This window comes from Mobula birostris, chromosome 20 (assembly GCF_030028105.1).
Source record: "Mobula birostris isolate sMobBir1 chromosome 20, sMobBir1.hap1, whole genome shotgun sequence".
Taxonomy (NCBI): domain Eukaryota; kingdom Metazoa; phylum Chordata; class Chondrichthyes; order Myliobatiformes; family Myliobatidae; genus Mobula; species Mobula birostris.
Window position 1 is genome coordinate 26,290,155 of NC_092389.1, and position 27,331 is coordinate 26,317,485.

A 27,331-nucleotide genomic window follows, 5' to 3' on the forward strand; every position below is an offset into this window, starting at 1 on the left:
TTATTGACTACAGAAGGAGGAAACCAGAGATCCATGAGCCAGTCTTCGTTGGTGGATCAGAGGTACAGGGGGTCAGCAACTTTAAATACTTCAGTGTTATCATTTCAGAGGATCTGTCCTGGGCCCAGCACGCAAGTGCTATTACAAAGAAAGCACGGCAGCACCTCTACTCCCTTAGAAGTTTGCAATGATCCATCATCTAGAACTCCGACAAACGTCTATAGATATGCAGTGGGGAGTATACTGACTGGTTGCATCATGACCTGGTATGGAAACACCAATGCTCTTGAACAGAAAAGCCTGCAAAAATTACTGGATATAGCCCGTTCCATCACGGGTATGCTCCCCCCACCATTAAGGACATCTACGTGGAGCGCTGTTGCAGGAAAGCAGCATCCTTCATCAAGGACCCCCACCATCCAGGCCATGCTCCCTTCTCACTGCAGCCATCGAGGAGGAGGTACAAGAGTCTCAGGACTCACACCACCAGGCTCAAGAACAGTTATTACCCCTCATCAGACTCCTGATCCAGAGGGGTTAACTTCACTTGCCCCAACACTGGACTGCTCCCACAACCTATAGACTCACTTTCAAGGACTCTTCATCTCAGGTTCTTGATATTTATTCCTTACTTATTTGTTCATTTATTTAATATTTGCACTGTTTCTGGTCTTTTGCTCATTGGTGGTTTACTTGCTGTGTGCGGGTTTTCATTGATTCTATGACATTTCTTTGTATTTACTGTGAATGTCCACAAGAAAATGAATCTCAGGGTTGTATATGGTGACATATAAATACTTCGATAATAAACTTACTTTAAGCCTTGAACCACCTCCACCAACAGATCTCTGAACTTCTCCTTACCTTCCCTGCATGCATTATCCTCTTCCTCGTTCCACAACCCACCCCACGACATTCGTATAGCTTCCAATGGCATGATACAAAGCTGATTTGGCGAAGCCTCATGCCCAACTGAATTTCTCGAGTTGAACCAATTATCACAGCAGCCAACTAACGAGACTCTATGATCATCTGGCAAATCCTACACCTGAGCAGTAAAGTCATTTCCAATTGCACAGAGATAAGATGGAAAACAATTCATAGAAACAGTAAAGTGGTAAAAGACCAGGGGATTAGTTTTGCTAATATTAGTTAAGGGATAATTATGGGTCAAGGAACAAGGAGAATCCCATTTTTTTTTTAAGATGATCTTTTGTCCACACAAGGAGGAAGACGGGGCTTTGGTTTTTGACTTTGGAGGGTCAGACTAAGCATTGTGGCCAATTGCTTGTTTGAGATTTTTCTACAGCCTCCTGCCTCGGCCGCACATGCTGACACTGGGCTAATGATGAATCTTCGCAGACCTTTGTACGAGGAGTGATGACAAAGGACTTTGTCTCCCTTATTCTCTCTCCAAGTACATTTTATCTGTATTGTCGAGTTAGAACCAATTAAAGATGATTATGAAATGAAATGTTATTTGCATTAAAGGCCCTCTCCATGTTGCCCGACTTGCACATACCCCCATAATATTATGAACTCACATACTATTAAATTCAAAAATCCGACATACGAACAGACGTAGCGCCTGTTGAAAAGTACCAAAAGGCCCTGAGCTCTTCTTAAACCTTCACTACCTTAGCCAACCAGTGAATTCTTCTTTCTTACAAATCATATCTGCTTTTAATACCAATAATTACAACACTGTGGAGGCGTGGTTACCCTTATCAAGTGAATTTTGTGTTCTTTCCAACTTATGGACATCTGTGTTCATTATCCAGGGACCACTTGTATTATCTTACAAGATAGAAGGCCATTCAACCATCAAATCTATGCTTCACGGCCCCAGCTTCAATCCTGATCTCCGGTGCTGTCTGTCTGCACGTCCTCCCTGCGACGGCATGAGCGTCCTCCACATATTCTAATTTACTCCTACCTCATAAAGACACTACCGTGAATTTTCCTCAGTGTAGCTGAGTCCTCTCTGTGGCTCCAATAACCGTTTTTAAGTGGCACAGAATTGTCTATGGGGAGAAAACCTCAAGAGTTTGAGTACATTGAGTACACTGTGATGGACAGGGACAATTAAAACTTACCTGTGGTAGAATCACAAACACATAGATTTAGACAAAATAAAGCACGGAACACAAGTTATATTAAATTATACAAGACAATGATGAAAGAGAACAAAAGACTGCAAAACAAGACATTTGTGGAAAAATAAAATCACAAACAAGTCCATGGAAATGCAAATGGTGGGTCATAGTGTTCCATTATTGAGGTAGGGTTAAGGTTAGTTCAAGAACTTGAACATCACCAGAGAGCACAACTGACCAGAATGGAATGATGCAAAGACAGCTTTAGAATGTGAATAAGTACCAGTTGAGTTAATAGTTCAGCCAGCTACCTGGGACACATTATTCCCTTTTGTATACAGACTAAATCACTCGTTTCATACTTTTTGTTTGATTTAATTCCAGTTTAATGCTTGAACCCATGTTACATATTCTATCTACTGTTGTATATATTGCACCAATAATATATGCCAAGTATTACATATACTATATTACTGTGCCTTATATATAATTATGCAACTACACTTCCATATGACTATGCATACCTTTCTGTACAGCACATTTTTAAACTACTAAATGCTACCAGATATAAACACACACAGCATGGCAGTAGGTCCTTTGGCCCAATTGCATGCAAGTAGTCCCATTGCACACAATTGCACTAAACCATTTCTATCCATGTACCTGTTCAATTACTTTTCACATGAGCCTCGACCACTTCCTCTGAACTATTAAACTATTGGCAGCTCATTCCATATCCTGACCACCCTCTGGTGAAAAAGTTGCCATCAGGTTCCTTCTAAGTCTCTCCCCTCTCACCTTAAACCTATGCACTACACAGCCTCCATCTCTTTGGGAAATATTAATGTAATATCAGGCAGCTAGGAACATACCTGTTGGAGCTGTAGAGGGACACTGCACAGGAGTGAACCATTTTCCCACTGAATTTGTGCTATATTTGCTACACCATGGAATACATTATTTATTTATACTTTCTGAAAGTTTTTCAACTTATTTTAATTGTTGCCTATATAACTAAAGGTTACTTCTAGGATAAACATAATGAACAAAATATATTAAACACTTTAACAAGAATGAGTGATCTGTGGTAGAACTGAGCTGAGAAGAGGGAAGAGCCCAGGATTAAACGGAGACACAAGCGATTGTGTAGATGATGGAATCTGAGAAAAAGGCAAAATGCTGGCAGAGCTCAGTGGGTTGAGCAGCACGTGCACAGAGGGAGGAATTGTCATCATTTCAGGTTGAGACCCTGAGGTCCCCCAGCGCGTTGCACATTTCTTTTTGCCTCAGGATTAAACTCCTGCTCATTTATCAGTGATACAGACTTAAGGCTGGTCGAAATTAGGATCTGACCCCCCCCCCGGGGTAAATAGCATGCTATACCACTCTGTCTAACTGTATGCTATCCTGGAGAGTTGCTAGAACACGTGAAACTGTATTCCTGTTACACTGGCAGCCGAACAGAAAAGAGAAGTAAAGAACTAGGATATCCGAGCATCTGTGAGTTAGTGCTGCTCTCTAGAGGCAGTAAACAGCAATGAGCAATGACAGAATTCAGAAAGACTGGTGCATTCATATTGTACATCAGGAATACTTTATAAAACCACAATATGCTTCTGGGTGCTGTTAAAAGATGATAGATCCTTGCACGTTGAATAGCCTCATTCAAAGTTCAATCTTGCTTTGAAATCTACAGGTGTGGGTGCCCTGGATTCCACTCTCACCTCCAGGAACAGGTTTTGAACCCATCACCTGTGACGATTCAGAAGAAAGAATGATGAACCATTTTAGAAAGAAAGCATGGTGTGTGTTGCAGACGAGCCAGTGGCAATATCAATGTGCCATTCTGCACTTGCTTTCTGGTGAGGGCTTGGGCCTGATGTCAACTAGCTGGTTTGTTGAGTGTCATTGAGGCATACAATGCAGGAAGAGCCCACTGTTTCTGCATTGAAAGAGCCCACTAAGACTACACTAACCATCTACCATTCACTTATCCTCATCCTACATTATTCCTATTTTATTTTCCCTACATTCCCATCAACTTCCCTGAAGCTGTACCACTCACCTACATACTAGGGACAATTTAGAGAGACTAATTAATCTATGAACTCACATGTCTTTGGGATGTCAGGAGAAACCAGAGGAGGCCCACCTGGTCACAGAAAGAAAGTACTGTATAAGCTCCACACAGTCAGCACCAGAGGTCAGGATCGAACCCAAGTCTCTACAGCAGCTCTATTACGGTGCTCTGCTGCCTTCCCCTCAAGCGAGTGGAAGGCCCCAGCTCCACATGCGAAGTCTACCAATGGTGTTAGGGACATATTAACTTGGCATTGCTCCTGTTGGATCAGAGTCTAAATTGTTATTTTTCCTGTATTTAACCATCTCTATGCTTGCATATATGCTTATATAAGTTACCTGCTTCTAGGCATGTGGCCAAGTGGTTAATTGTGGGTACGTGACCAAGTGGTTAAGGCATTGGACTAGTGACCTGAAGGTCGTGAGTTCAATCCCCAGCTGAAGCAGCGTGTTGTGTCCTTGAGCAAGGCACTTAATCACACATCGCTCTGCGACGACACCGGTGCCAAGCTGTATGGGTCCTAATGCCCTTCCCTTGGACAACATTGGTGTCATGGAGAGGGGAGACTTGCAGCATGGGCAACTGCTGGTCTTCCATACAACCTTGCCCAGGCCTGCGCCCTGGAGAGTGAAGACTTTCCAGGTCTCGTAAGACTAACGGATGCTTATAATTGTTCAGTGAATTTTTAGTAATTGCAGTATACCTAGTTCTGTATTTTTCTGTAGTTCTCCAGCATGTGCAAAACCATTGAACATGACAGCTTCATAGGCTGCCTCTTATCAATGGAGTTTATCTTATATGTCTAGTTTAAGCTAGTTTTTAGTATAATATGACAGAAACTTCTTTGCCTTTCTCATTTCCCTTTGTTCTCTTCCATAGCTTTCTCTCTTCCTTGCAGTGGAGTGAGTTGGTTAGTGTTATTTCTTTATTAGGAACACCCTAGTAAAACAGCTGTAACCACCTCTGTCTTGACTTTTGAAGGAGCTTCTGGATCATATCATCTCCAGACTCAGCGTTCCCGACCTCCCTCTCACTCTGAGTGATTGATTATGTTAAAGTCAGCCAGGCCACATGGTGGTGTGGCGTTTAGCATAATGCCATTACAGCGTGAGTGACCTGGGTTCGACACTGCCACTGTCTGGAAGAAGTTTGTACGCTTCCCCCGTGACCACATGGTCCTCCAGACGTTCCGTTTCTTCCCACAGCCCAAAGACTTGTGGGTTAGTAGGTTAATTGATCACATGGGCATAATTGGGCCAGAAGGGCCTGTTATCATTCTGCATCTCTAAATAAGAAATTTGAAAAAAAAAACACAAAAATGAGAAGGCTGACGGCCCTGGCAGGATAAGCGCTGGACAACATGAGTAGAGACCGTCACCAGATGACCATCAAGAATGAGGCTCATGGGACTTTGGGCCCACCAACTTTGATTTAATTGCTGCATTGTGAGACCATTTGGGGAAAGGAGAGGGTGGACGCACATGGCATCTGTGCAACAGGAGGCCCAGCGTGAAAGCAAATTGTATGCACTGCACTACGGAACATAGTTGCAGGCATTGTGCTACCACTTGTCCTTGAGGGAGTCACAGGTTCTGCACAATGAGGCTGAGGCCGAACCGCAGGTGCAACACTACGAGGCAAAAATGCATTTACTGCATCGAGAGAAAAAGCCTTCGTTGGTGCACAAAGTCAAACCACAGCAGAGTCACTGTAACTTGTGACAGAGCACTGGTCCCTCCGAACCACAAGAATGATTAGCCCACCTTGGCCAACCATTTACCTCTGGTTAGTGACTGCTCATTTAACACAGTGCTCGGATCTGCCCAGTCCCTCCAGAAAGACGATCTGGGGCAAGTCAAGGAAAAGTCAGGCTTCCTGAAGAAATGTTCAGCTCTCCAATGAAGGCAGAGGTGAGGCGGAGACATGACTGGGTGAATCTCAGACTCACTCTTGAAGAATAACTATGCTGACAGCATCCATACCTTTAGGAGAAGGAAAAACAGGAGACAACTTGAAAGTGACAAAACACGCGAGATGCTGGTGCCATGTTACTCTGAGAAGAATAGAATGATGGAGCTTTCAAAGTTGTTCTTTGGCGGATTAGGCAAGAGTTCCAATGACAGATGGTAAATATTTCTTGGTTCTTCCCCAAATGAAGAGCATAGTGAAGCAATTTTTTTGAGCACTCCCACAGGTAGGTTACAGAATAAACTTCTATCCATAATGTCCACTCAATACTCAAAAAATGCTAGTTTAGCCCTAGTTCATTCCACATTAGTATCCCAATGTTCATATTCAATTCATTGGCTATATGAGCTACAAGTGGTAAACACTGCAGTCCATTTGTGGTAATCATTTTGACTTTAACTACTTGCAACACACACAATGCTGGAGGAACTCAGCAGGCCAGGCAACATCTACGGAAAAGAGTACAGTCGACATTTCTGGCTGAGACCCTTTGGCAGGAATGGATGTGATTTGACTTAACTGCTGTTAGTTTTAACACGTTTAATAATTATACTCCTAATTGGGTGGAGATACGTCTCTATCAAAGGAGGTGTAAGGGGCTCCTTCCCTCTGCTAGCCTGCAGGTCACCCTTGGGCAAAGTGTAGCACCTGCTTAGCACCCCCCCAACCCCAAAATCAGGGTCACGTGAAGCCACGGGAGCAGGTGATGGATGGTCATATGAACAGCTGGTGAACATCACAAGTCCTGGTTATGTGGCCACTGACGCCAGGCAGACAATCTCTTAAGAGTATTGATAACGGCTGGGGTCTCCCGTCTTGTGAAGAAACTGCCCAGAAGGCAGCAATGGCAAACCACTTCTGTAGAAAAATTTGCCGGGAACAATCATGGTCATGGAAAGACCACGTTCGCCCATGTCGTACGACACGTCACATAACAAACGAACAAATTCCCAATTCTGTGGCTAACCCGTTCATTAAGGCATACATTCTTTGTTGGTGTCATTCTGACCAGTCATTTGGACATCTCAAGCAGCTCGAGTCTCATTGCCACCCCTCCATCTTCAATAGTAGCTAGCCCAATTCCAATTAAAATTGAACCCATCTCCCAAGCTATTCAAAGGTAGCCAAATTATATCCAGATGTTGTCACCTCTAGCTTAAGGTATTAATTTATACTTTTCCTAAGTGTATTCCTGTCTTTTTGAGTCAATGTCCCAAAAATAAAATCAAATTCAGTCATTACATAGAAAATGCAGGTGGTTTTACCTTTACGAGTGTTTTCTGGGCTAGAGATGGCACCTGGCACATTCTTTGTGGCTGGGTTGCGGCAAATAGCTATTACAGGCCCAATATTTCCTGGAAATTGTTGAAGAAAATTCATTGTGAGGCCTTAAATCATAAAAGTGCATCAGTTCAAATACATCCGTTAAAGAATTTACCTCAACAAAAATAAGTTAAAGTGTGTACAATCCTTAGCAGGTCCTTGAATGTGGAGACATTGTTTCCTCTTGTGCAAAAATCTGGAGCTATGGCCCACTGTTTATAAATAAGGCATCATCAATTTAAGGCAGATGACATGATTTTTTGTTTTCTCTCATGGAGTTGTGAGCCTTTGAAATGATCTTCAAAGGGCAGTGGGAAGTAGGGTTTTTGAATATTTTAAAGGCAGAGTAGATAGGTGTAAGCAAGGGGTGAAAGGTTAGCAAGGGAAGTAGAGATGAGTTTACAATCAGATTATCCATGGTCTTATTGAATAATAGGTTTGAGTGGCCAAGCTGTCTTAATTCATATGCCTGTAATTTATAGAATAATATATCAGACATACAAACTCTGCATCAACAGCATTCATTCCCACAGCCAACCAACACGGAGACGCTCCTTCCCTTATCTCAAAGTGTAAGGTCACATTTATAAAGTATTCTGAAGGCTGTACAAAGCTCGAAGGCTTTCAGCTGTTTTTCATGTCCATTAAGTCTTTTGGATGCATCTAAAATAACCAAAAAGCAGATGAGAGCAGTTGAAAATGACAGATGAAACCAAGCAGATAAACTATATAGGTTAAGGTAAACAAAATAAACCACTTCAAATAAAGAGGTCAAAATAATTTAATTGAAGTTAAAATAAACATAAAAAGTTCAGCTGAGATGCATGTGTAAAATGGATGGCTTAAAATAGTTATAATAAACAGCTTAACAATTGATTAATATATGTTAACTTGCAGGTAAACACTTTAAATATACATCTGACATTACAGCATGAACCCAGCTGTCTCTATGAATAATCATGCCTTTGTAGTTCAGCATAATTAGCAGTAGTTACTATGGAAACACAGGGAAACAAATTATGGGCTTTTGGGAGGGAGAGATATTTAAAATGGAGGCACCAACTTGATCAGCTGTGATCTCTAGCCTCCAGAGGTTTGGGGAGACACAGAATGGTGATCCCCATCCCTCTGCGCCTATGCTGTGGGATGAAACAAAAGAGCATGTAAGGAGTAACTTCTTTATTCCCTATCTCTCTCTCAATTTGTCCGTATCTTATTCCAATAGTCTCCTCTCAATGCTCTCACACATACCCTTTTTTTAAAAGAAACACACCACCAGAGAGAATGAATTAAATACATTTATAAAATAATGTATCTGAAATAAAACCATACCTGTGAGAATCCCTGCAGCATCTGACGACCCTGTGACATCTGTCTCAAAGGCTAACATCAGAATATCTTTCAGGAAGGTGAGTCCTCACAAGGCGTCAGGCCCTAGTGATGTATCTACCAGGGCACTGAAAACCTGTGCCAACCAACTGGCGGGTGTTTTCACGGACATCTGCAAACTCTCACTGCTGCAGTCGGAGGTTCCCACCCACTTCAAAAGGGCGACACTCATACCAGTGCCCAAGAAGAGCAGACTTCAATGACTATTGACAACAGCACTCATATCTACTGTGATGAAGTGCTTTGAGAGGTTGGTCAAGGCCAGTGTTAACTCCTGCCTAAGCAAGAACCTGGACCTGTTGCAATTTGCCTATCGCCACAATAGATCGACTGCGGATGTAATCTCACTGGCTCTCCACTCGGCCTTGGTTCACTGGACAATAGCAGCTTATGTCAGCCTGCAGTTGATTGATTAGAGTTCAGGGTTCAATACGATCCCCTCAGTACTAATCAACAAGCTTCAAAAGCTGGGCCTCTGTACCTCCCTCTGCAACTGGATCCTTGACCTCCTCACTGGGAGACAACAGCCTGGGCGGATTGAAAATAACACCTTCACCTGACAATCAACACCGGCATACTTCAAGGACGCGTGCTTCATCCATGCACTACTCTGTCAGGATTGTGGGGCCAGTCACAGCTCAAACGCCCTCTATAAGTTTGCCTAAGGCACAACTATTGTTGGGAGAATCTCAGATGGTGACAAGGAGGCATACAGGAGTGAGATAGATCACGCAAACACGAGGAAATCTGCAGATGCTGGAAATTCAAGCAACACACATCAAAGTTGCTGGTGAATGCAGCAGGCCAGGCAGCATCTCTAGGAAGAGGTACAGTCGACGTTTCGGGCTGAGACCCTTCGTCAGGACTAACTGAAAGAAGAGCTAGAGTGGAGTTGCAACAACAACCTTGCACACAATGCCAGTGAGACCAAGGAATTGATTGCAGACTTCAGGAAGGGGAAGACGAGGGAACACACACCAGTCCTCATTGAGGGATCAGTAGTGGAAAGAGTGAGCAATTTCAAGTTCCTGGGTATCAACATCTCTGGGGATCTGTCCTGGGCCCAACACATTGATGCAATTACAAAGAAGGCACAACAGCGGCTATATTTCATTCGGAGCTTGAGGAGACTTGGTATGTCACCAAAGACTAGCAAATTCCTACAGATGTACGGTGGAGAGCATTCTGACTGGTTGCCTCACTGCCTAGTGCAGAGGCTCCGAGGCACAGGACCGAAGGGGGCTTCAGAGGGCTGTCGACTCAGTCTGCTCCACCGTGGTTACAACCCTCCCCACCTTCGTGGCCATCTTCGAAATGTGGTGCCTCAAGAAGGTGGCATCCAGCACGAAGGACCCTCATCATCCGGGACGTGCCCTCATCTCATTACCAGCATTAGAGAGGAGCTTTAAGGTGCACACTCAATGTTTTAGGAACCACTTCTTACGTCCCTGCCATCAGACTTCTGAACAGTCCATGAACCCTACCTTATTAATTTGCTCTCTTTTTGTTATATATTCTTATTGTAACAGAGTGATTTTTATGCATTGCATTGTGCTGCAGCCACAAAACAACACATTCGTTGGTGATAATAAACCTGATTCTGATTATCCTACCCAATGTCCAAATTAAAAAGTGCAAGAAATTACATTAAAATTAAATCCTTGGTGAAGAGGGTTAATGGACCTGAAGCATCATCTGTTACTCCCTCTGGATACTGCCTGACCTGCTTGACTATCCTCAGCATGTTCTGCTCTTATTTCAGATTAATAGCACAGGCAGATTTTTTCCTCAAGGCGTCATTAAACTGGGCCGGACAGATCAATTGTCACTGTTCTGGCGCAGATTAGTGTTATGGTGTCGGTTTGCTGGCAGTGGAGCATTCACCCCTCTTGCGTTTGTCCTTTTCAGCCCCTGAGGTTATCAACCTCACTGCTCAATGCCACTTTGATCAGCAGCCGAGATGGCAATGGTGAACCACAGCAACATTTTACGGGCAGCTTACAAAACTTCTAAATATATTGCTACTGAACTACTCTCACTGCAACCTGCAGCCTGTAATTTCCCTTTAAGTAACACACACAAAATGCTGGAGTAACTCAGCAGGGCAGGCAGCATCTATGGAAAAAAAAAGTACAGTTGACGTTTCGGCCCGTTTTGCATAGATGGTGCCTCTCCTGCTAGGTTCCTCCAGCATTTTGTGTGTGTTGCTCAGATTTCCACCTTTGCTGATCTTCTCTTGTTTCCCTTTAAATAATGCACTTTTGAACCACCTAAACAAACTAGCGATTTCACCATCTTCCAAAGAACTTCGTAAAACTAATTCTCAAGCAAGCGGACAAAGGTACATCGCCACAGTTGAAAGAGAGGGAGGGGGGAGGACTCCAAACCAGACTAAAACAACGGAGAAAGAAACTCCCTCTATCCAACATCTTGTTAGCAAATGTATAGTTGCTGGAAAACAAGATTGAAGACCCAAGGGAAAGACTGTTGTAACAGAGAGAAATGAGGAATTGCTGGGTTCTGTGTTTCATGGAGACATGGCTCACTCCAGACAGGCCAGGTGTGTCGGTAAGACCTGAGAGCTTCTCGATAAACAGATGAACCAGACTGCTGACTCAGAGACTGTAAAAGGTGGGGGACTGTGTTTCATGATAAACTCTTTGTGGTGCTCGGACACAGCAGTCCTATCACATTCTTGTTCCCCTTGACCTGGAACATTTAACAATTAAGTGCCGACTGTTCTACTTGCCAAGAGAGTTCTCTTCTGTGATCCTGCCCACCTTTTACATACTGCCAAAACCCAATGTTAATTAGGCACTTGAGATATTCAATGCTGCCATCAGCAAACAAGAAACAACCTACCCTGATACCTTTCAAATCATTGTCAGGAACTTCAATCAGACTTGTTTGAAGAAATTTCTGCCCAATTACCATCAACGTAAAACCTTCAACACAAAACCTTCAACACAAGGGGTCCCAACACACTTGACCACTGCTGCACTCCAATTAGGAACGGTTACTGTTCCATGCCTAGACCGCATTTTGGCAAATCTGATCACTTGGCTGCCCTTCTCCTACCTGCATACAGGGAGAGGTTAAAGAGCAAGGCCCCAGGGATAAGGACAACAAAAAGGTGATCGCAGGAGGCAGGGGAGCAGCTATGGGATTGCTTCGAGTCAGTGGACTGGGCCATGTTAGGGACTCAGAGGATCTGATTGAATACACCACGGTTGTCATGGACTTCATAAAAATAGTCATTGTCGAGTGCATTCCCACAAAACCATTCAGAGTCTTCCCCAACCAGAAGCCCTGGATGAACCATGAGATCCAAAATCTGCTGAGGGACAGATCAGTGGCATTTAGGTCTGGCGACCAAATAAGGTACAAGAGGTCCAGGTATGACCTCTGGAAAGCCACCTCATGTGCAAAGAGGTAATTCCAGACCAAACTTGAACCACTGAAGCATCCGGCCCAGATGGGGTACCTGGCCGAGTACTAACGACCTGCGCTGATCAACCGGCTGGTGTGTTCACCGATAACTTTAACCTCCCGTTTCAGCAATCTGAGGCGCACACCTGCTTTAAGCAGGCTTCAATGATACATGTGCCAAAGAAGAACATGATAACCTGCTTCAATGACTTGTCCAGTAGCACTTACATCCACTGTAATGAAGTGCTTTGAGAGATTGGTGATGAAATATATTAACTCCTGCCTGAGGAGTGACTTCAATCAGCTCCAATTTGTCTGCCATTCACAACAGGTCCACAGCAGATGCCATTTCATTGGCTCTTCACTTAACCCTGGAATATCTGGACAGCAAAGGTGCATACATCAGGATGTTCTTCATATACTACAGCTCGGCATTCAATACTATCATCTCCTCAAAACTAACAAGTTCCAAGACCTGGCCTCAATACCTCCTTGTGCAAATGGATCCTCTATTTCCTCACCTGCAGACCCCAGTCAGTTCGGCTTAGCAAAAACACCTTCACAATCTCCATCAGCACAGGTGAACTACAAGGCTGTGTGCTTAGCCCCCTGCTCTACTCACTTTACATTTATGACTATGATGCTGAGCACAGCTCCAATGCCATACTTAAGCTTGTTGATGCCACCACTATTGTAGGCCAAATCAAAGGTGGTGATGAATCAGCATATAGGAGGGAGATTGAAAATCTGGCTGAGTGGTGTACAAGAACAACCTCTCACTCAATGTCAGCAAGAACAAGAAGCTGACTACTAACTTCAGGAGGAGGAAACCGGAGGTCCATGAGCCAGCCCTCATCAGAGGTGGAGAGAATAGCAACTTTAAATTCCTCGGTGTTGTCACTTCAGTGGATCAGTCCTGGATCCAGCACGCAAGTACCATTACAAAGAAGGCTCAGCAACACCTCTACTTCCTCAGGGGATTGTGAAGATTCGACGTGACATCTGAAACTTTGACAAGCTTCTATACATGTGTGGTGGAGAGTATATTGACTGGCTACATCTTAGCCTGGTATGAAAAAACAGATGCCCTTTAACAGAAAATATGGCCCAGTCCATCATGGGTAAAACCCTGTCCACCACTGAGCACATCTACATGAAATGTTGTTGCAGGAAAGCAGCATTATCTTCCATTATAAAGGCCATGCTCTCTTCTTGCTTCTGCCATCAGAAAGGTGGTACAGGAGCCTCAGGACTCACACACCAGATCCAGGAGTAGTTACAACCCCTCAACCATCAGGCTCTTGAACCAGAGGAGATAACTTCAGTCAGCTTCACTCACCCCATCACTGAACTGTTCCTACAGCCTATGGACTCGCGTTCAAGGACTCTTCTTCTCATGTTCTCAACATTTATTGCTTTTTTTTTCTTTTGTATTTGCACAGTTCATTGTCTTTTACACACTGGTTGTTTGTCTGTCTTGTTGGGTGTGGTTTTTCATTGATTCTATTGTGTTTCTTGGATTTACTGTGCATACCACACGAAAACAATTTCAGGGTTGTATATGGTGACCTACAGAATATGTACTTTGATAACAAATTTACATTGAACTTGATCTCCCAATTTCAATTGTCTACGTACACCTAGACTGTGGGTATACTAGATCAGTGGTCCCCAACCACCGGGCCGCAAAGCATGCGCTACTGGGCCGCGAGGAAACGATATGATTTGGCGATAGGGGTCAGCTGCACCTTTCCTCATTCCCTGTTACGCACTGTTGAATTTGAACGCATGCGAGGTCATTACCTACGCGTCATCCATGTCAGCGCGGGAAGGAGATCGAGCTTTCAAATGATGGCGGGCTGAAAAGTATGTTTGACATAATATCTCTGCCAGCATTCTGGATCAAAGTCAAGGCTAAATATCCTGAGATAGCCACGAAAGCACTGAAAACGTTGCTTCCATTTCCAACATTTTTCTGCAATGAATGCAACAAAAACTAAACTGCGTAATAGACTGGACATAGGGAACCCCCTTCGAGTATCGCTGTCTCCCATCACCCCTCGATGGGACCGTCTTGTTGCAGGGAAACAAGCCCAGGGCTCCCACTGATTCAGCAATATTGGTGTGTTGCAATGATTTTATATGTTCATACGGGGAAAATATGTGCTGTGTGTTTAATATCCAAACGTTACTTAAAATGTTATGATGCTATTGACTTACTTGTATAACCATATAACAATTACAGCACGGAAACAGGCCATCTCGGCCCTTCTAGTCCGTGCCAAACGCTACTCTCACCTAGTCCCACCGACCTGCACTTAGCCCACAACCCTCCATTCCTTTCCTGTCCATATGCTTACCCAATTTTTCTTTAAATGATAATATTGAACCTGCCTCAACCACTTCTACTGGAAGTTTGTTAACACTTACTTCAAGCTCCCGTGTCCACCCCTGATAATTGACTTATCATATATTCATGCGAGGAAAATACGCGCTGTGTGTTTAATATTAAATTCGTTAGATAAACCCTTTTAGAAACAAAATTGAGAGTATTAGCCACTTATCACCTCTATTCCGGTCGTGATTAACCACCCACCCCGCCCCCCGAACAGAATCGCCAAAAACGATTCGCAAGAAAAAAAATCGGCACGTACACGCATGCGCAGGTCACGCATGCGCACTGGTGCCCGCGCAAGGCTTCATGGTCATTGAAGTCTTTCTCAGGGTAAGCTCAACGTATTTGACTGCTACTCTTGTCCATTGGCAACCCTACCACCCCCTCTCCCACCGGGGTCGGCCAGTCCGCAAGAATATTGTCAATATTAAAGCGGTCCGCAGTGCAAAAAAAAGGTTGGGGACCCCTGTACTAGAGTGTTCAGATCAAAACTATGATCTTAAATAATTTAAATAATATGGTTGGGTTTGAGTGGCCTATTCCTGTCCCTAATTCATATGTTCATATTCCACAGAAGGGTGAACTAAGTACATAAACACTCAGGATTAACAGCCAGAGGAAAGTAAATGGAGGATGTCAGAGCGAAGTATTTTACACAGAGACTGATGGGTGCATGGAACGCATTTAAACACATTTAAAGAAAAGCCATCAGTCTGAGCTGATAGAGAGGGGTGGAGAGAGAGTGGGGGAGGGAGGGCGAGGGGGATAGAGGGGGATAGAGGGGGATAGAGGGGGATAGAGGGGGATAGAGGGGGATAGAGGGGGATAGAGGGGGATAGAGGGGGATAGAGGGGGATAGAGGGGGATAGAGGGGGATAGAGGGGGATAGAGGGGGATAGAGGGAATGCATGAGATAGTAAGCCTGGATAGACTTCTCAACCATTAGAGTCATCACAGTCATGCCCTCACCTATGATCAGCACATGTGCAGCTGAGCAAGAATTGCTTCATTGACGATCAGAAACACAAAGACAAGCCAAACCATTATGTACTTCACTGGGATGGTGAGACTGTACTTAAAGCCCCATTGGGAACAATGGAGCCACCTTGGGACAGACCAATTATCAAACTTTGAGCTTCCCTTGTCTGCAGAGCTCAGTAACTCTGTGTGAGACAGTTATCTCCCTTGTTTTCTTGCCGTTTCAGCTGGGAAGCACACTGAAGCCAAGCTTTGGATTATCCTGTGAAGTCATGTGTATAGGATAACAACAAGGAAACTGCCTGCAGAATTCCAAGTGGCAGATTCTGTAAGAAAAGCAAGTCAGTTGCTAGGCACCATGTCTAATGAACTACTTTGGAGCCACTTTATGCTTCTGCCAGCTGCTCAGAACTTGCCAAGGATCAGCCTTTGAAAATAGTAAGCATGCATTCTGATTTTAAACTGTAACCTAATTTCTAGCTCTGCACCATGGTATTATAGCAGAATGGTGACGCTTCAGGACTGATGATAGTGAGCCCTGCGCCCTGCGCCTGTGGGCATGGGTTCTAATTTCAACCTGGCAATGTGAGAGTTGGAATTTGTTTATCAAAAATAAATCAAGAAATTAAACATTGGCACAGGGGGAAAAAGTACATTTTGCAAAGCTGTAGATTGTTGTTTAAATAAAAAATGCAAAAATCGAGTCTTATTAGGAAGAAAATCTAGTTTTATCCATTTGGCTCCAGCCCATCACCAACATCAATGTGTTCATGTTGAATCTTGAGCAGAATCCTGAACTGCAGAAAATGAGGCCTTCAGCAGGTCAGTCATAATCATGGAACTGCAGGGCAGGCCTGACGAGCTGAGAGGCCTAATATTGTCCTATTTCCTTATGTTCTTTGTTTTCAAATGGTTTTCCATACCGCTCTGTAAATGGCAGGCAACACATATCATAAACGCAAGACAGTTTTTTTTAAAATCACTTGCATTATTTTCTTATCTTCCAGCATCCTCTTCCTAGAATGATACCAGCTACCTTCAACTGTCTCATACAAATGGCTGTGTCCAGTGGCTGACTCTAGATTATGGGAGCTCAGACAGTGGTTTCCAAAGACGTTAACAAATTTCGACAGCTGTACCATGAAGAGCATTTTGACTGTTTGCATCACCACCTGGTATGGAGGCTCCAATGCACCAGAATCAAGAGGGTTGTAGACTTTGCCAGCTCCATCATGGACAAAGACCTTGCACCAAAGACATCTTCAAAGGGCAGCTCGTCAAGGTGGCATCCATCATTAAGGACTACTCATGACATGCCCTCTTCTCATTACTACCATTGGTGAGGAGGTACAAGAGTCTGAAGACACACTCTTCTGAAGGAACAGATTCTTCTCCTCTGCCATCAAATTTCTGAATAGCCCATGAACACTCATGGGTGGGGCTATTTGTAGACACCGGGAGTAAATGATCAGGCAAGTTGGAGTTGACTCCCTTAGTAGAATGAGCTGCTTGTAATCACCAGACTAAGTGAAGAACTGCAATCCTATGATAACCTGTCTTTGGGGATGCAGATAATCAGATGATTCAGATTCTCTTTGGAGCGATGGAGAATGGAAAGCAACTTGATAGAGGTGTACAAGATGAGAAAGAGGTATAGATAGAGCAGATGGCCAGAGAGCTTTTCCCCCAGGAAGAGTATCTGGCTATCCACTCTACTGTATATATCACTCTCTATGTAAATAAGAAGGCATAAGTGCACAGAATGCACTGCCAGGCAAGGTGGTAGAGGCAGACACATATGCAGACATCCCACCTCTCCCGGAAGTTCTGGGAGTCTCCCGCATATTAATAGTGGCTCCCTGATGCCCACAAATTATATACAATATCACAGAAATATATTTTTTTGAGAGCAAGCAAGCGAGAGCAAGAGAGAAAGCGAGAGAGCGCGTGAGCGACCACGAGAGAGACAGTGTGAGAGACAGAGAGAGAGACAGAGAGAGAGACAGAGAGAGAGACAGAGAGAGAGACAGAGAGAGAGACAGAGAGAGAGAGACAGAGAGAGAGAGAGACAGAGAGAGAGAGAGACAGAGACAGAGACAGAGAGAGAGACAGAGAGAGAGACAGAGAGAGAGACAGAGAGAGAGACAGAGAGAGAGAGACAGAGAGAGAGCCATAGTAGTGTTCCAAAACAAAAAAAACAAAATGTACTTTACCCCAGACTACACTAAAGTGTACCCCTGCTTAATAGGGGTCAAAACAATGACAGTGTTGCTCGCTGCACTGTTTGCAACAATGACTTTTCTATTGCCCATGGTGGGTTAAGACTGTAAAAGACATGTTGAGGTGAGTTTAACAGGTGTCATTCATTCATTAGTATAGCTAACGTTATTTAAACTAGCTGGCTAGCTGCTAAGGAGCTACTCTATTGCAGACATCCCACCTCTCCCGGAAGTTCTGGGAGTCTCCCCCAAATTGATGCTGCAACCTCCCTGAAATGAGTTTTTGCAGGGTGGGATGTCTGCATATGGATCATGTAACAGACTCATAGATAGGTACACAGATGAAAGAAAAATGAGAGGGAAGCATTAGATTGATCTTGGAGTTGGTTAAAAGGTCGGTACATCATAGGCCAAAGAGCCTGTACTGAGCTGTAGCATTTTATGTTTAGTTTGCTGATGACACAAAGGTTTGGGGTGTTGTGGATAGTGTGGAGGGTTGTCAGAGGTTACAACGGGACACCGATAGGATGCAGAACTGGGCTGAGAAGTGACAGATGGACTTCAACCCAGATAAGTGTGAAGTGGTTCATTTTGGTAGGTCAAATTTGAATAGAGAATATAATATTAATGGCAGTGTGGAGGATCTGAGAGATCTTGGGGTCCCTGTCGATAGGACACTCAAAGGCAGGTTGACAGTGTTGTTAAGAAGGTGTATGGTGTGTTGGCATTCATCAACCGTGGGACTGAGTTCAAGAGCCGTGAGGTAATGTTACAGCTATATAAGACCTTGGTCAGACCCCACTTGGAGTACTGTATTCAGTTCTGGTCACCTCACTTCAGGAAGGATGTGGATACTCTAGAGAGAGTGCAGAGGAGATTTACAAAGATGTTGTCTGGATTGGAGGGTGTACCTTATGAAAATAGGTTGAGTGTACTTGGCCTTTTCTCCTTGGAGCGATGGAGGATGAGAGGTGACCTGATCGAGGTGTACAAGATGATGAGGGGCATTGACTGTGTGGATAGCTAGAGGCTTTGTCCCAGGGTTGAAATGGCTAACACAAGGGGGCATAATTTTAAGGTGCTTGGAAGTAGGTACAGAGGGGATGTCGGGGGTAAGGTTTTCACACAGAGAGTGGTGGGGCATGGAATGCACTGCCAGCGGCGGTGGTAGAAGCAGATACAATAGGGTCTTTTAAGAGCCTTTTAGATAGGTACATGGAGCTTGCAAAAGTAGAGGGCTATTCATTAGGGAAATTCTAGGCAGTTTCTAGAGTAGATTACATAGTCGTTACAACATTGTGGGCCAAAGGGCCTGTAATGTACTGTAGATTTCTATGTTCTCCGTTCTATTATTGGAATTTAATCATATTTATACACAGTTTTATTTCCCTTTTTAAAATGTTACACAGTATCATAATATACAGTCTATATTTCTCAGATAAGCTTAAAGGGATTGCAGGAAACACTGCTCTGGTCATGTGAAAGAAAGCACAGGAACCAAGGCCAAGCGGGTTGGAAAGGACCACAGGAACTGGAGCTCCTGCGAGTTGGATAGCATGCAGGAGTCAAGGCACTGCTTAGTGGAAGGAAGCACGGGAACGGGAGCCCTGGCAAGACAATAGGAGTGTAGCCAACATAATTTGGTGAGCCAGATGCCAATCATTCAGCATTTCCAAATGGTCAGATAGCAAACTATCAGAGTTTTACAGTGCTGGAAATATTACACTCAGTGCCCACTTTATTAGGCACCTCCTGTATCTAATTGTAATGGACTAGATTTTTGAGTGACTGTATCTTACTGATATCTTATATGTGCTTGCTATATTATATGGACTATAGGTGCCTTGTGCTGTGTATGACTATTGGCAATTGTTTTGCACCTTGGTCCCAGAGTTACACTGTTTCATTTCGCTGTATTCATGGGTATTCATGTACGGTTGAATGATAATTCAACTTGAACTTTGAACTATGAACAATGTTCATGGTCTTTTGCTGCTGTGGGCCATCCACTCCCAAGTTCAACATGCTGTGAGTTCAAACATGCTGTTCTGCACACTACTGTTGTAACACGTCGTTATTTGAGTTACTGTTGCCTTCCTGTCAGCTTGAACCAGTCTGGCCATTCTCCTCTGACCTCTCTCATTGATAAGGCGGTTTTGCCCATAGAACTGCCGCTCACTAGATGTTTTTCTTTTGTTTTTCGCACCATTCTCTGCAAACTCTAGCAGTTTCTGAGATACTCAAAGCACCCCGTCTGGCACCAACAATCAATCTACGGTCAAAGATCACCTTTCTTCTCCATTCTGATGTTTGGTCTGAACAACGACTGAACCTTTTGACTATGCCTGCATGCTTTTATGCAATATGTTGCTGCCACAGGATTGGCTGATTAGGTATTTGCATTAATGAGCAGGTGTACAAGTGTACCTAATAAAGTGGCCACTGAGCGTATGTCAAACATCAGACAATGAAAGCCAGCAAGGAACCATATCCAATGGGACTCCCAACACCTTGACACTGCACAGAGAAGGAAGAAGCACCAAGAAAATCCTTCTTGCACCAGACATTTCCCAAGCCACAGGATTCAAGTGCTCACCTTTATTACAGTTTTTATCCCAGAATTCTTCATATGGATGCAGGTAGGGTAGCATTTTCTGCGGTAACTTTGTAACATCCTGACCAAAGCTGTTGATGTTGTTTCTATTTATGTTATTCTTCAGCAACGGCAAAGGGCTCTGGTCTGGAGTCATCTGGACACTGCAGTTGGAAATGGTGGAGTGCTGCGGAGTGCTGAACGTTTTCAGATCTTTCCCTTTAATATCGGTGCTGAACGTCCCATTCAGGCTGTTGTCAGACAACAGAGTGGGGCCTTGGACTCTCAAAACTGGAGTCTTCTCAAATGAAGAACCTACAAGGGAAAGAGGCAGGTTCATCAATGAACAGCCCAAAGCTTCTCAATCCACTACCGATTACCACAGCAGAGCAGTGTAATGACCAATTTGAGCCAATGTTCCGCCACTAAACGTTGGAGACCGGTGTCCTGTTTGGTTTATACCAAAGCTTCCAATGACAATGATTGGGTGTTACTTTTGGGAGAAAAGGTAGGGAATTTTTGAGCAAGAACCTGATCTTTAGCCATTTCAAAAATGTTTACCACTAACCAAGGAGGAACTATGCCGAACTGAGATAATGCAAAGGTACAACATCAATTAGGTCATAGGGAGCCATGGAAACTAGGCCCTTTGGCCCACCAAATCCGTGCAGACAATCAAGCACCCATTTACACTAATTCCACTCTAACCTCATTTTATACTCAGCAGGTTGGGCAGTATCTATGGAGGGAAACAGACAGTCACGTGTCGGATCGAGACTCTTCATCTGGACAGATCTAGTGCAGATGATGGGTCTCGGCCTGAAACATCAGCCGTCCAAATGCCTCCATAGATGCTGCCTGACCTCTGAATTCCTCCAGCACCTCTGTGTGCTGCTCTGTATTTCCAGCATCTGCAGTCACTTCTCTCTCTCATTTTATCCTTCCCACATTCTAATAAGTTCCCTGCAGATACTACCATACACTTACAGGCAATTTACAGTGTCCAAATCAACCGACCAACCTGAATAGCTTTGGGATGTGAAAGGACCCAAAGGAAACCCATGCAGTCACAGAGAGAAAATGCAAACCCAACATACAACATCAGAGGTTTCGAGTGAACTTGTGCTTCTGGAGCCGTGAGGAGCAGCTGTACCAAATGCACTACTCTGTCCCTCATTGTTCTATCCTCTATAACAAATTGTCAGTCTCATCAAACATCCCTAGCTGAGCATCCATTAAGAAGCATCATGTGTTAGTGATTTAGTTCCAAACACAGATATATCAAATATTTGTGTCCAGCAAAGGGTTAATGCTGGAGGACAGACAACTTAAAACACTTTGATTCTATCTAACTACTCCAAATTCATGACGAATGAAACCCACAGCAAAGCCTCAAGTTTATGTAAGAGTACCAGGCTCAAGATGCTGGGCTGGAACTCTCATTCCCATTTCCTGCAATAGCCAACCTCACATCCACTGGGTTAAGCTACTTAATTCACAAACACAACTGATAGCAAGTAGAGTTAAAAACCAATTTCATATTGACAGAGTGGGAGAGACCAGTGTGTGACTAAAGCCAAATCAGCTCTTAGAGACCCATATCTGAGAAAGGATGTGATGGTGTAGGAGGGATGTCCAGAGACTGCTTATGAGAATGATCCTGGGAATGAAAGAGTTAACTTATGAGGAACACTTGCTGGCTCTGGGCCTGTAATCGTTGGAGTTTAAAAGAGTGAAGGAGGAGCTCATTGAAGCCCACTGAATATTGAAAGACCTACAGTAGATAGATTGGATGTGCAGAAGTTGTTTCCAATAGTTGGAGACTCCGGTACAGCCTCAGAATAGAAGAAAGTTCCTTTAGAACAGAGATGAGGAGGAAGTTCTTTCACCAGCGGAAAGTGAATCTGTGGAATTCAGTGTCATAGACAGCTGAGGAGGTCAGGTCACTGGGTATATTTAAAGCAGAGGTTGATAGGTTCCTGATTAGTAAAGGTGTCAAAGGTTAAGGGGAGTCAGTGGGCCGAATGGCCTAATTCTGCTCCTATGTCTTATGGTCTAAACCTCTTCATGCTAACTGTCTCACTATTACCACACTAGACACCATGAGCACCTGGTTTCTAGAGATTCATATACTCATGCATCACAAAATGGCTATTCAGACTACGGTGCTTGAAACAAACCCTTTTGGTGAATGCAACTCGATGGACTGAAGAGACCATTTACATTCTGTACTGCTCGATTTAAAAGTCTCACTCGCCAGCTCCTTCCTCCTATTAATCTCCCTTTCTAGTAATATCCAGTTCCCATTTGAAAGTTGCCACTTATGAGTATATGCATGATTATCGGTGAAAAATACTTGTCGTAAGGCTGTCATCCCTTTAAGGATCGAACGTTTTGACTCTCTGCTCTCTGGGCAGCAACGATACATGTAGAATGTTCCAGAAACAGCCTGTAAAGAGCCTTTGAATAAGCTATACGCATTGTGTCTGAGCTCCAAATCCCATCCACCCACTAAGCATGCACAGTTTACACCACTGAATCTGCATATAAAACCATTTCATGCTGTATTCCACATCAAAACACCTCACTGCGAGAAAGAAAAAAATCCTCTTTAATCTTCTTTTGCCATTCATCTTAAACCTGTCAGCACTGGCTAATATTTCCCCAATCACAAAGAGTCATGGAGTTGTTCAACACAGTAAGAAGTCTGTGCTGATTTTGTGCCCAGCTACACTAGCCCCATTTGCCTGGATTAGGTCTGTGTCCTTCTCTGCCTTGCCTCTCTGTGTCTCTGAAACTTAGTGACTGTATCTTATTCCACCACTCCTCCAGCAGCTTATTTCTGACCCTAAGCGCAACTGTGTGAAAAAAAAAATCCTCCTCCTCCCCTCTCATGGGATAAAGTGATATTTATGTCTCTTATAGTTTTAAATACATTTATCAGGTCATCCTTCAGTCTCGCTTACACCAGGAAAAGCTAGCCCAACCTATTCAATCTCCACCCATAAACTAAAGTCCTCCAATCCAGGTGATATCCTGGTGAATCATCTCAACACTCTCTCCAGCACATCTTTCTGATAGTGTGGCAGCAAGAACTGCACACAATTTTCCAAGTACAGTCTAATCATTGGTTTATATAGTCGCTACGTAACCTCCTGAGGCTTATATTATATAGCCAAGCATCCCAATTACTTCTTCACCACTGTATCTACCCTTGGTACTACTTTCAGGGAGATACGTACTTGAACCCCAAGGTCCATTGAACATTCATTAGTGCCTTACCACTTATTGTACATGCCTTGCCCCTATTTAAATTCCCAAAAATGTGTCACCTCACACTTTTGGGGATTAAATTCCATCACCCAAGTTTCTCCCCAACTTTCTACTTCATCTATATCCTACTGTTGCCTTAGACAACCTCTCGCACAATCTGCACCACCATCAGTTTTTGTGTCATCTGCAAACTAACCATGCCTCCTCACATCCAAGTTATTAATACACAATCACAAGCAAGAAAGGTCCTAGCTTCCAAAATCCATCACAACTTTGGACATTCTCTTCAACTTCCACTGAACAATCTCAGCAGTAAGAGAATGAGAGAAAGCTGGAGTATTTTTGGGCTTACCAGGCCTGAAGAACAAATGTGGCTTTGTTGTGATATGCTTTGTGGATCACTCTTACCCATTTCTCGGTACGTCTGATTCTCCCAGCTGTGCAGCCAGAGAGGACGGGTACTGCTGGCACTGAGGTTCTTGGAGCAGCTGTTTGATTTCCAAGAGTTTGACAGCCAAGGAGAATCAATGAGGTTCATCCTGGATTAAAGCAAAAAGGTTGTCAGGTCAGCTGCTCTGTGGCTTCTGGGCTGGTTTATTTTTATTGTCACTTGTAGCAAGTACGTCCTACATACTGTTCACACAGATCAAATCATTACGTAGGGTACTGAGGCAGAACGAGGTAAAACAATAACATTGAAGAATAAAGTATAACAGCGACAGAGAAAGTGCAACACAGGTAGACAATAAAATGCAAGATCAGAAGCTCTCCGGTGAAAAATGATATCGTATCCGTTAAATAGGGGCCGTGGACAATTCTGATTTGATGGAGAATGGACATGAAAGCACAGAGGAACACCTGGAGAAATTTCTGAAACGTCAGTTCGCTGCTGTTGTTACTGCGCGGTCGGGAATCTTCTGGAGGGAAGGCCTCAAAATCTCCAGCTTTGCCTGCTGTTGGCGAACGAGATTGAGGTCGAATCGTTCGGACAGAGATGGCGCTCAGTACGCGGTGTCGGAGAGCTGATCGGAGGCTCGAAGTTTTCGGATGACCCAGAGTCAGACTGTGGTCGGGTATGGCAGGGAGAGTTTTTCTTCCTTCTCCCATCTGTGTGAGATGTGGGACATTTGAGAGACTTTGAACTTTTTACTGTGCTCATGGACTTCTTCATCGAGTTATGGTATTGTTGCACTGTTGTAACTATATGTTATACTTATGTGCTTTTGTTAGTTTTTTTAGTCTTGGTCTGTCCTGTGTTTTGTGATATCACATCGGAAGAAATATTGTATCATTTCTTAATGCATGCATTACTAAATGACAATGAAAGAGGACTACGTGTCTTCATAATCTAAGAATGAGATAGTTTGAGGTCAAGAGTCCATCTTATCATCCAAGAGGTCCACTCAAGAGTGTGATAAAAGCAGGATAGAGCTGCCCTCGAGCCTCGTGGTACATGCTTTCAGGCTTTTGCATTTTCTGCACGATGGGAGAGGGCAGAAGAGAGAATGTCCAGGGGTGGGGTCTTTGATTATGCTGACTGCCTTACTGAGGCGGTGAGAAGTATAGACAGAGTTCAGAGGGAAAACTGGTTTCCACGGTGCTGAGCTGTGCCTACAATCCACTGCAGTCAGGTCACGTGCAGAGCAGTTGCCAAATCAAGCCATCATGCACCCAGATAGGACAACAAATGCAAGCACATCGAGGGACATGGTGAAGGGCAGGTATATGGGGTTGGGTGGGATCCGGGATCAGCCATGATGGAATGGCGGAGCGGACTCGATGGGCAGAATGGGCAAATTCCGCTCTTGTGCCCTATGGTCTAAACACTCACCCCCATCCTGGTCCAGCTTACCTGTGCTTGATGATAATGTCTTCATTAGCCAGCCGGAACTTGCCTGCAGTTCACAAATAAATATGAATTAGTTAGACAGAAACAGCCCTTTCTCCACGCGGGACTTCTAGGATAGTCTGGCCAAGTTTTGTGCCGGCTGCGTACTTAAGAATTATAAAATCATGATAGCACCACTCAGTGCTGAGTTTTGCAAGAACAATCCAATAGTTCGCACTGCCCTGGCTCTTGTTACACTGCAATGTCTGGTCAACAGATTCCAACTAGAATGTGGATAAAATGTAACAGTGACGCACTCTAGGTTCGGTACCAGAAGCAGGAAGACTGATATTTTGTTTTATTACCATTTTGTTGTTGTTGAGCAATTATTAAATTTCCTATCTAAAATGCACATAAAACTGAAAAGCATCCATGAGTGAATTTGGCTACTATATCCACAGATTGTCAAATCAAATCAATATGATTATAAGATCCCACAGGCTAACTGATGTGCTGAGCAGTCTTCTAAACAAGTTATAGAGTCATACAACACAGAAATGGACACTTTGGCCCATTATGTCCAGGCAGACCTTTATTGCCCCTTTACATCAATCCTGTTTCTCTGCATTAGAACTGTATTCTTCTATATCATGCAATTAATACTGTGATAATTAACTCTGTTACAAGCAGTTAGATACATGCTTGGACAAGTGACAGAGGTCCAGTTTGAAATATAACGCACACCACAATAGCCTCAAGGCCTTAGTTTAGAACCTGTTATGGTTCCATTTTACAGCCTTCTTCATCTTTTCTTCTGGCACTTTCAGCTTAGAGAATAAGCACTCATGTCTCAATGTTTGGTATCTGCACTGAGTCTTTATTTTAAAAGGCAGGCAGTGTGGCGTGGCATCCAAGCTGGAGTCGATGCTGCCCCCCAGTGTTCACTTGACAGAAGACAAGCTGTATTGAGTTCAACTGCAAACTGCTGCACAGTCATGGACTATATACTTTTTGTGTGACTGTATTTTACTAATATCTTATATGCGCTTGCTATCTTATATATGCTATATGTGCCTTGTGCTGTGTGTGGCTGTTGGTACCGTGTCTTGCACCTAGGCCCCGGAGTAGCGCTGCTTCATTTGGCTGTATTCATGAGTATTCCTGCATGATTGAATGACAACTGAACTTGAACTTGAAAGGAATTTTCTGTCTGAGACACATTATCAGCAGAGACATAAAGAGCAGTCACTGGTTCTCAAACTGTCAGGGCCGCAGTCTGTCGCTTGTGCTCCACCTAGTGGTTAGTCATGGAGTAGAGTTTGCTTAATAGTGTGGTCTGAGAAATGGTTAAGAGGATAGAGAGATATTGATGTGCACGAGTGGGAAACAGGAGTGATGGCGAAATCAGAGATTATGAGAGGGATTGATAGAGTACAATGTTTAAAGATGGAAGGTAAGAGGAGAGGAAGGGAAAACAACTCTGAATTCTGGAGGATCTCAGTGGGTCAGGCAGCATCTATTGAGGGAAATGGACATTTTACATTTTGGGTTGAGACCCTTAATTGGAAATGGAACAAAAGAGGGGAGATAGCTAGGATAATAGGGTAGGAGGGAGGGGGTGGATAATAGGTAAATCCAAGAGGGGGAGGGGGAATAGGAATGATGTCAGAAGCTGCGAGGTGAAAGGTGGTGTCAGATATGACAGGTCAGTAGATTCCGGAATAAAGGGGGAGGTGGTAAGCAGGGTTACCAGAGAAAAG

At 43.8% G+C, this 27,331-nt stretch overlaps 1 protein-coding gene across 2 annotated transcripts in view; it reads right to left on the minus strand.

Moving 5' to 3' along the window:
• robo4 (roundabout, axon guidance receptor, homolog 4 (Drosophila)) overlaps nucleotides 1–27,331 on the minus strand; it is a 114,085-nt gene that overhangs the window by 18,065 nt on the left and 68,689 nt on the right. For both annotated transcript variants that reach the window (XM_072238372.1, XM_072238373.1), the window contains 4 exons: nucleotides 25,596–25,638; nucleotides 24,152–24,282; nucleotides 20,474–20,785; nucleotides 7,410–7,499 (listed from right to left, as the gene is read on the minus strand). In XM_072238372.1, coding sequence (XP_072094473.1) covers nucleotides 7,410–7,499; nucleotides 20,474–20,785; nucleotides 24,152–24,282; nucleotides 25,596–25,638 — 576 coding nt within the window. The remainder of the gene's footprint in view (nucleotides 1–7,409; nucleotides 7,500–20,473; nucleotides 20,786–24,151; nucleotides 24,283–25,595; nucleotides 25,639–27,331) is intronic.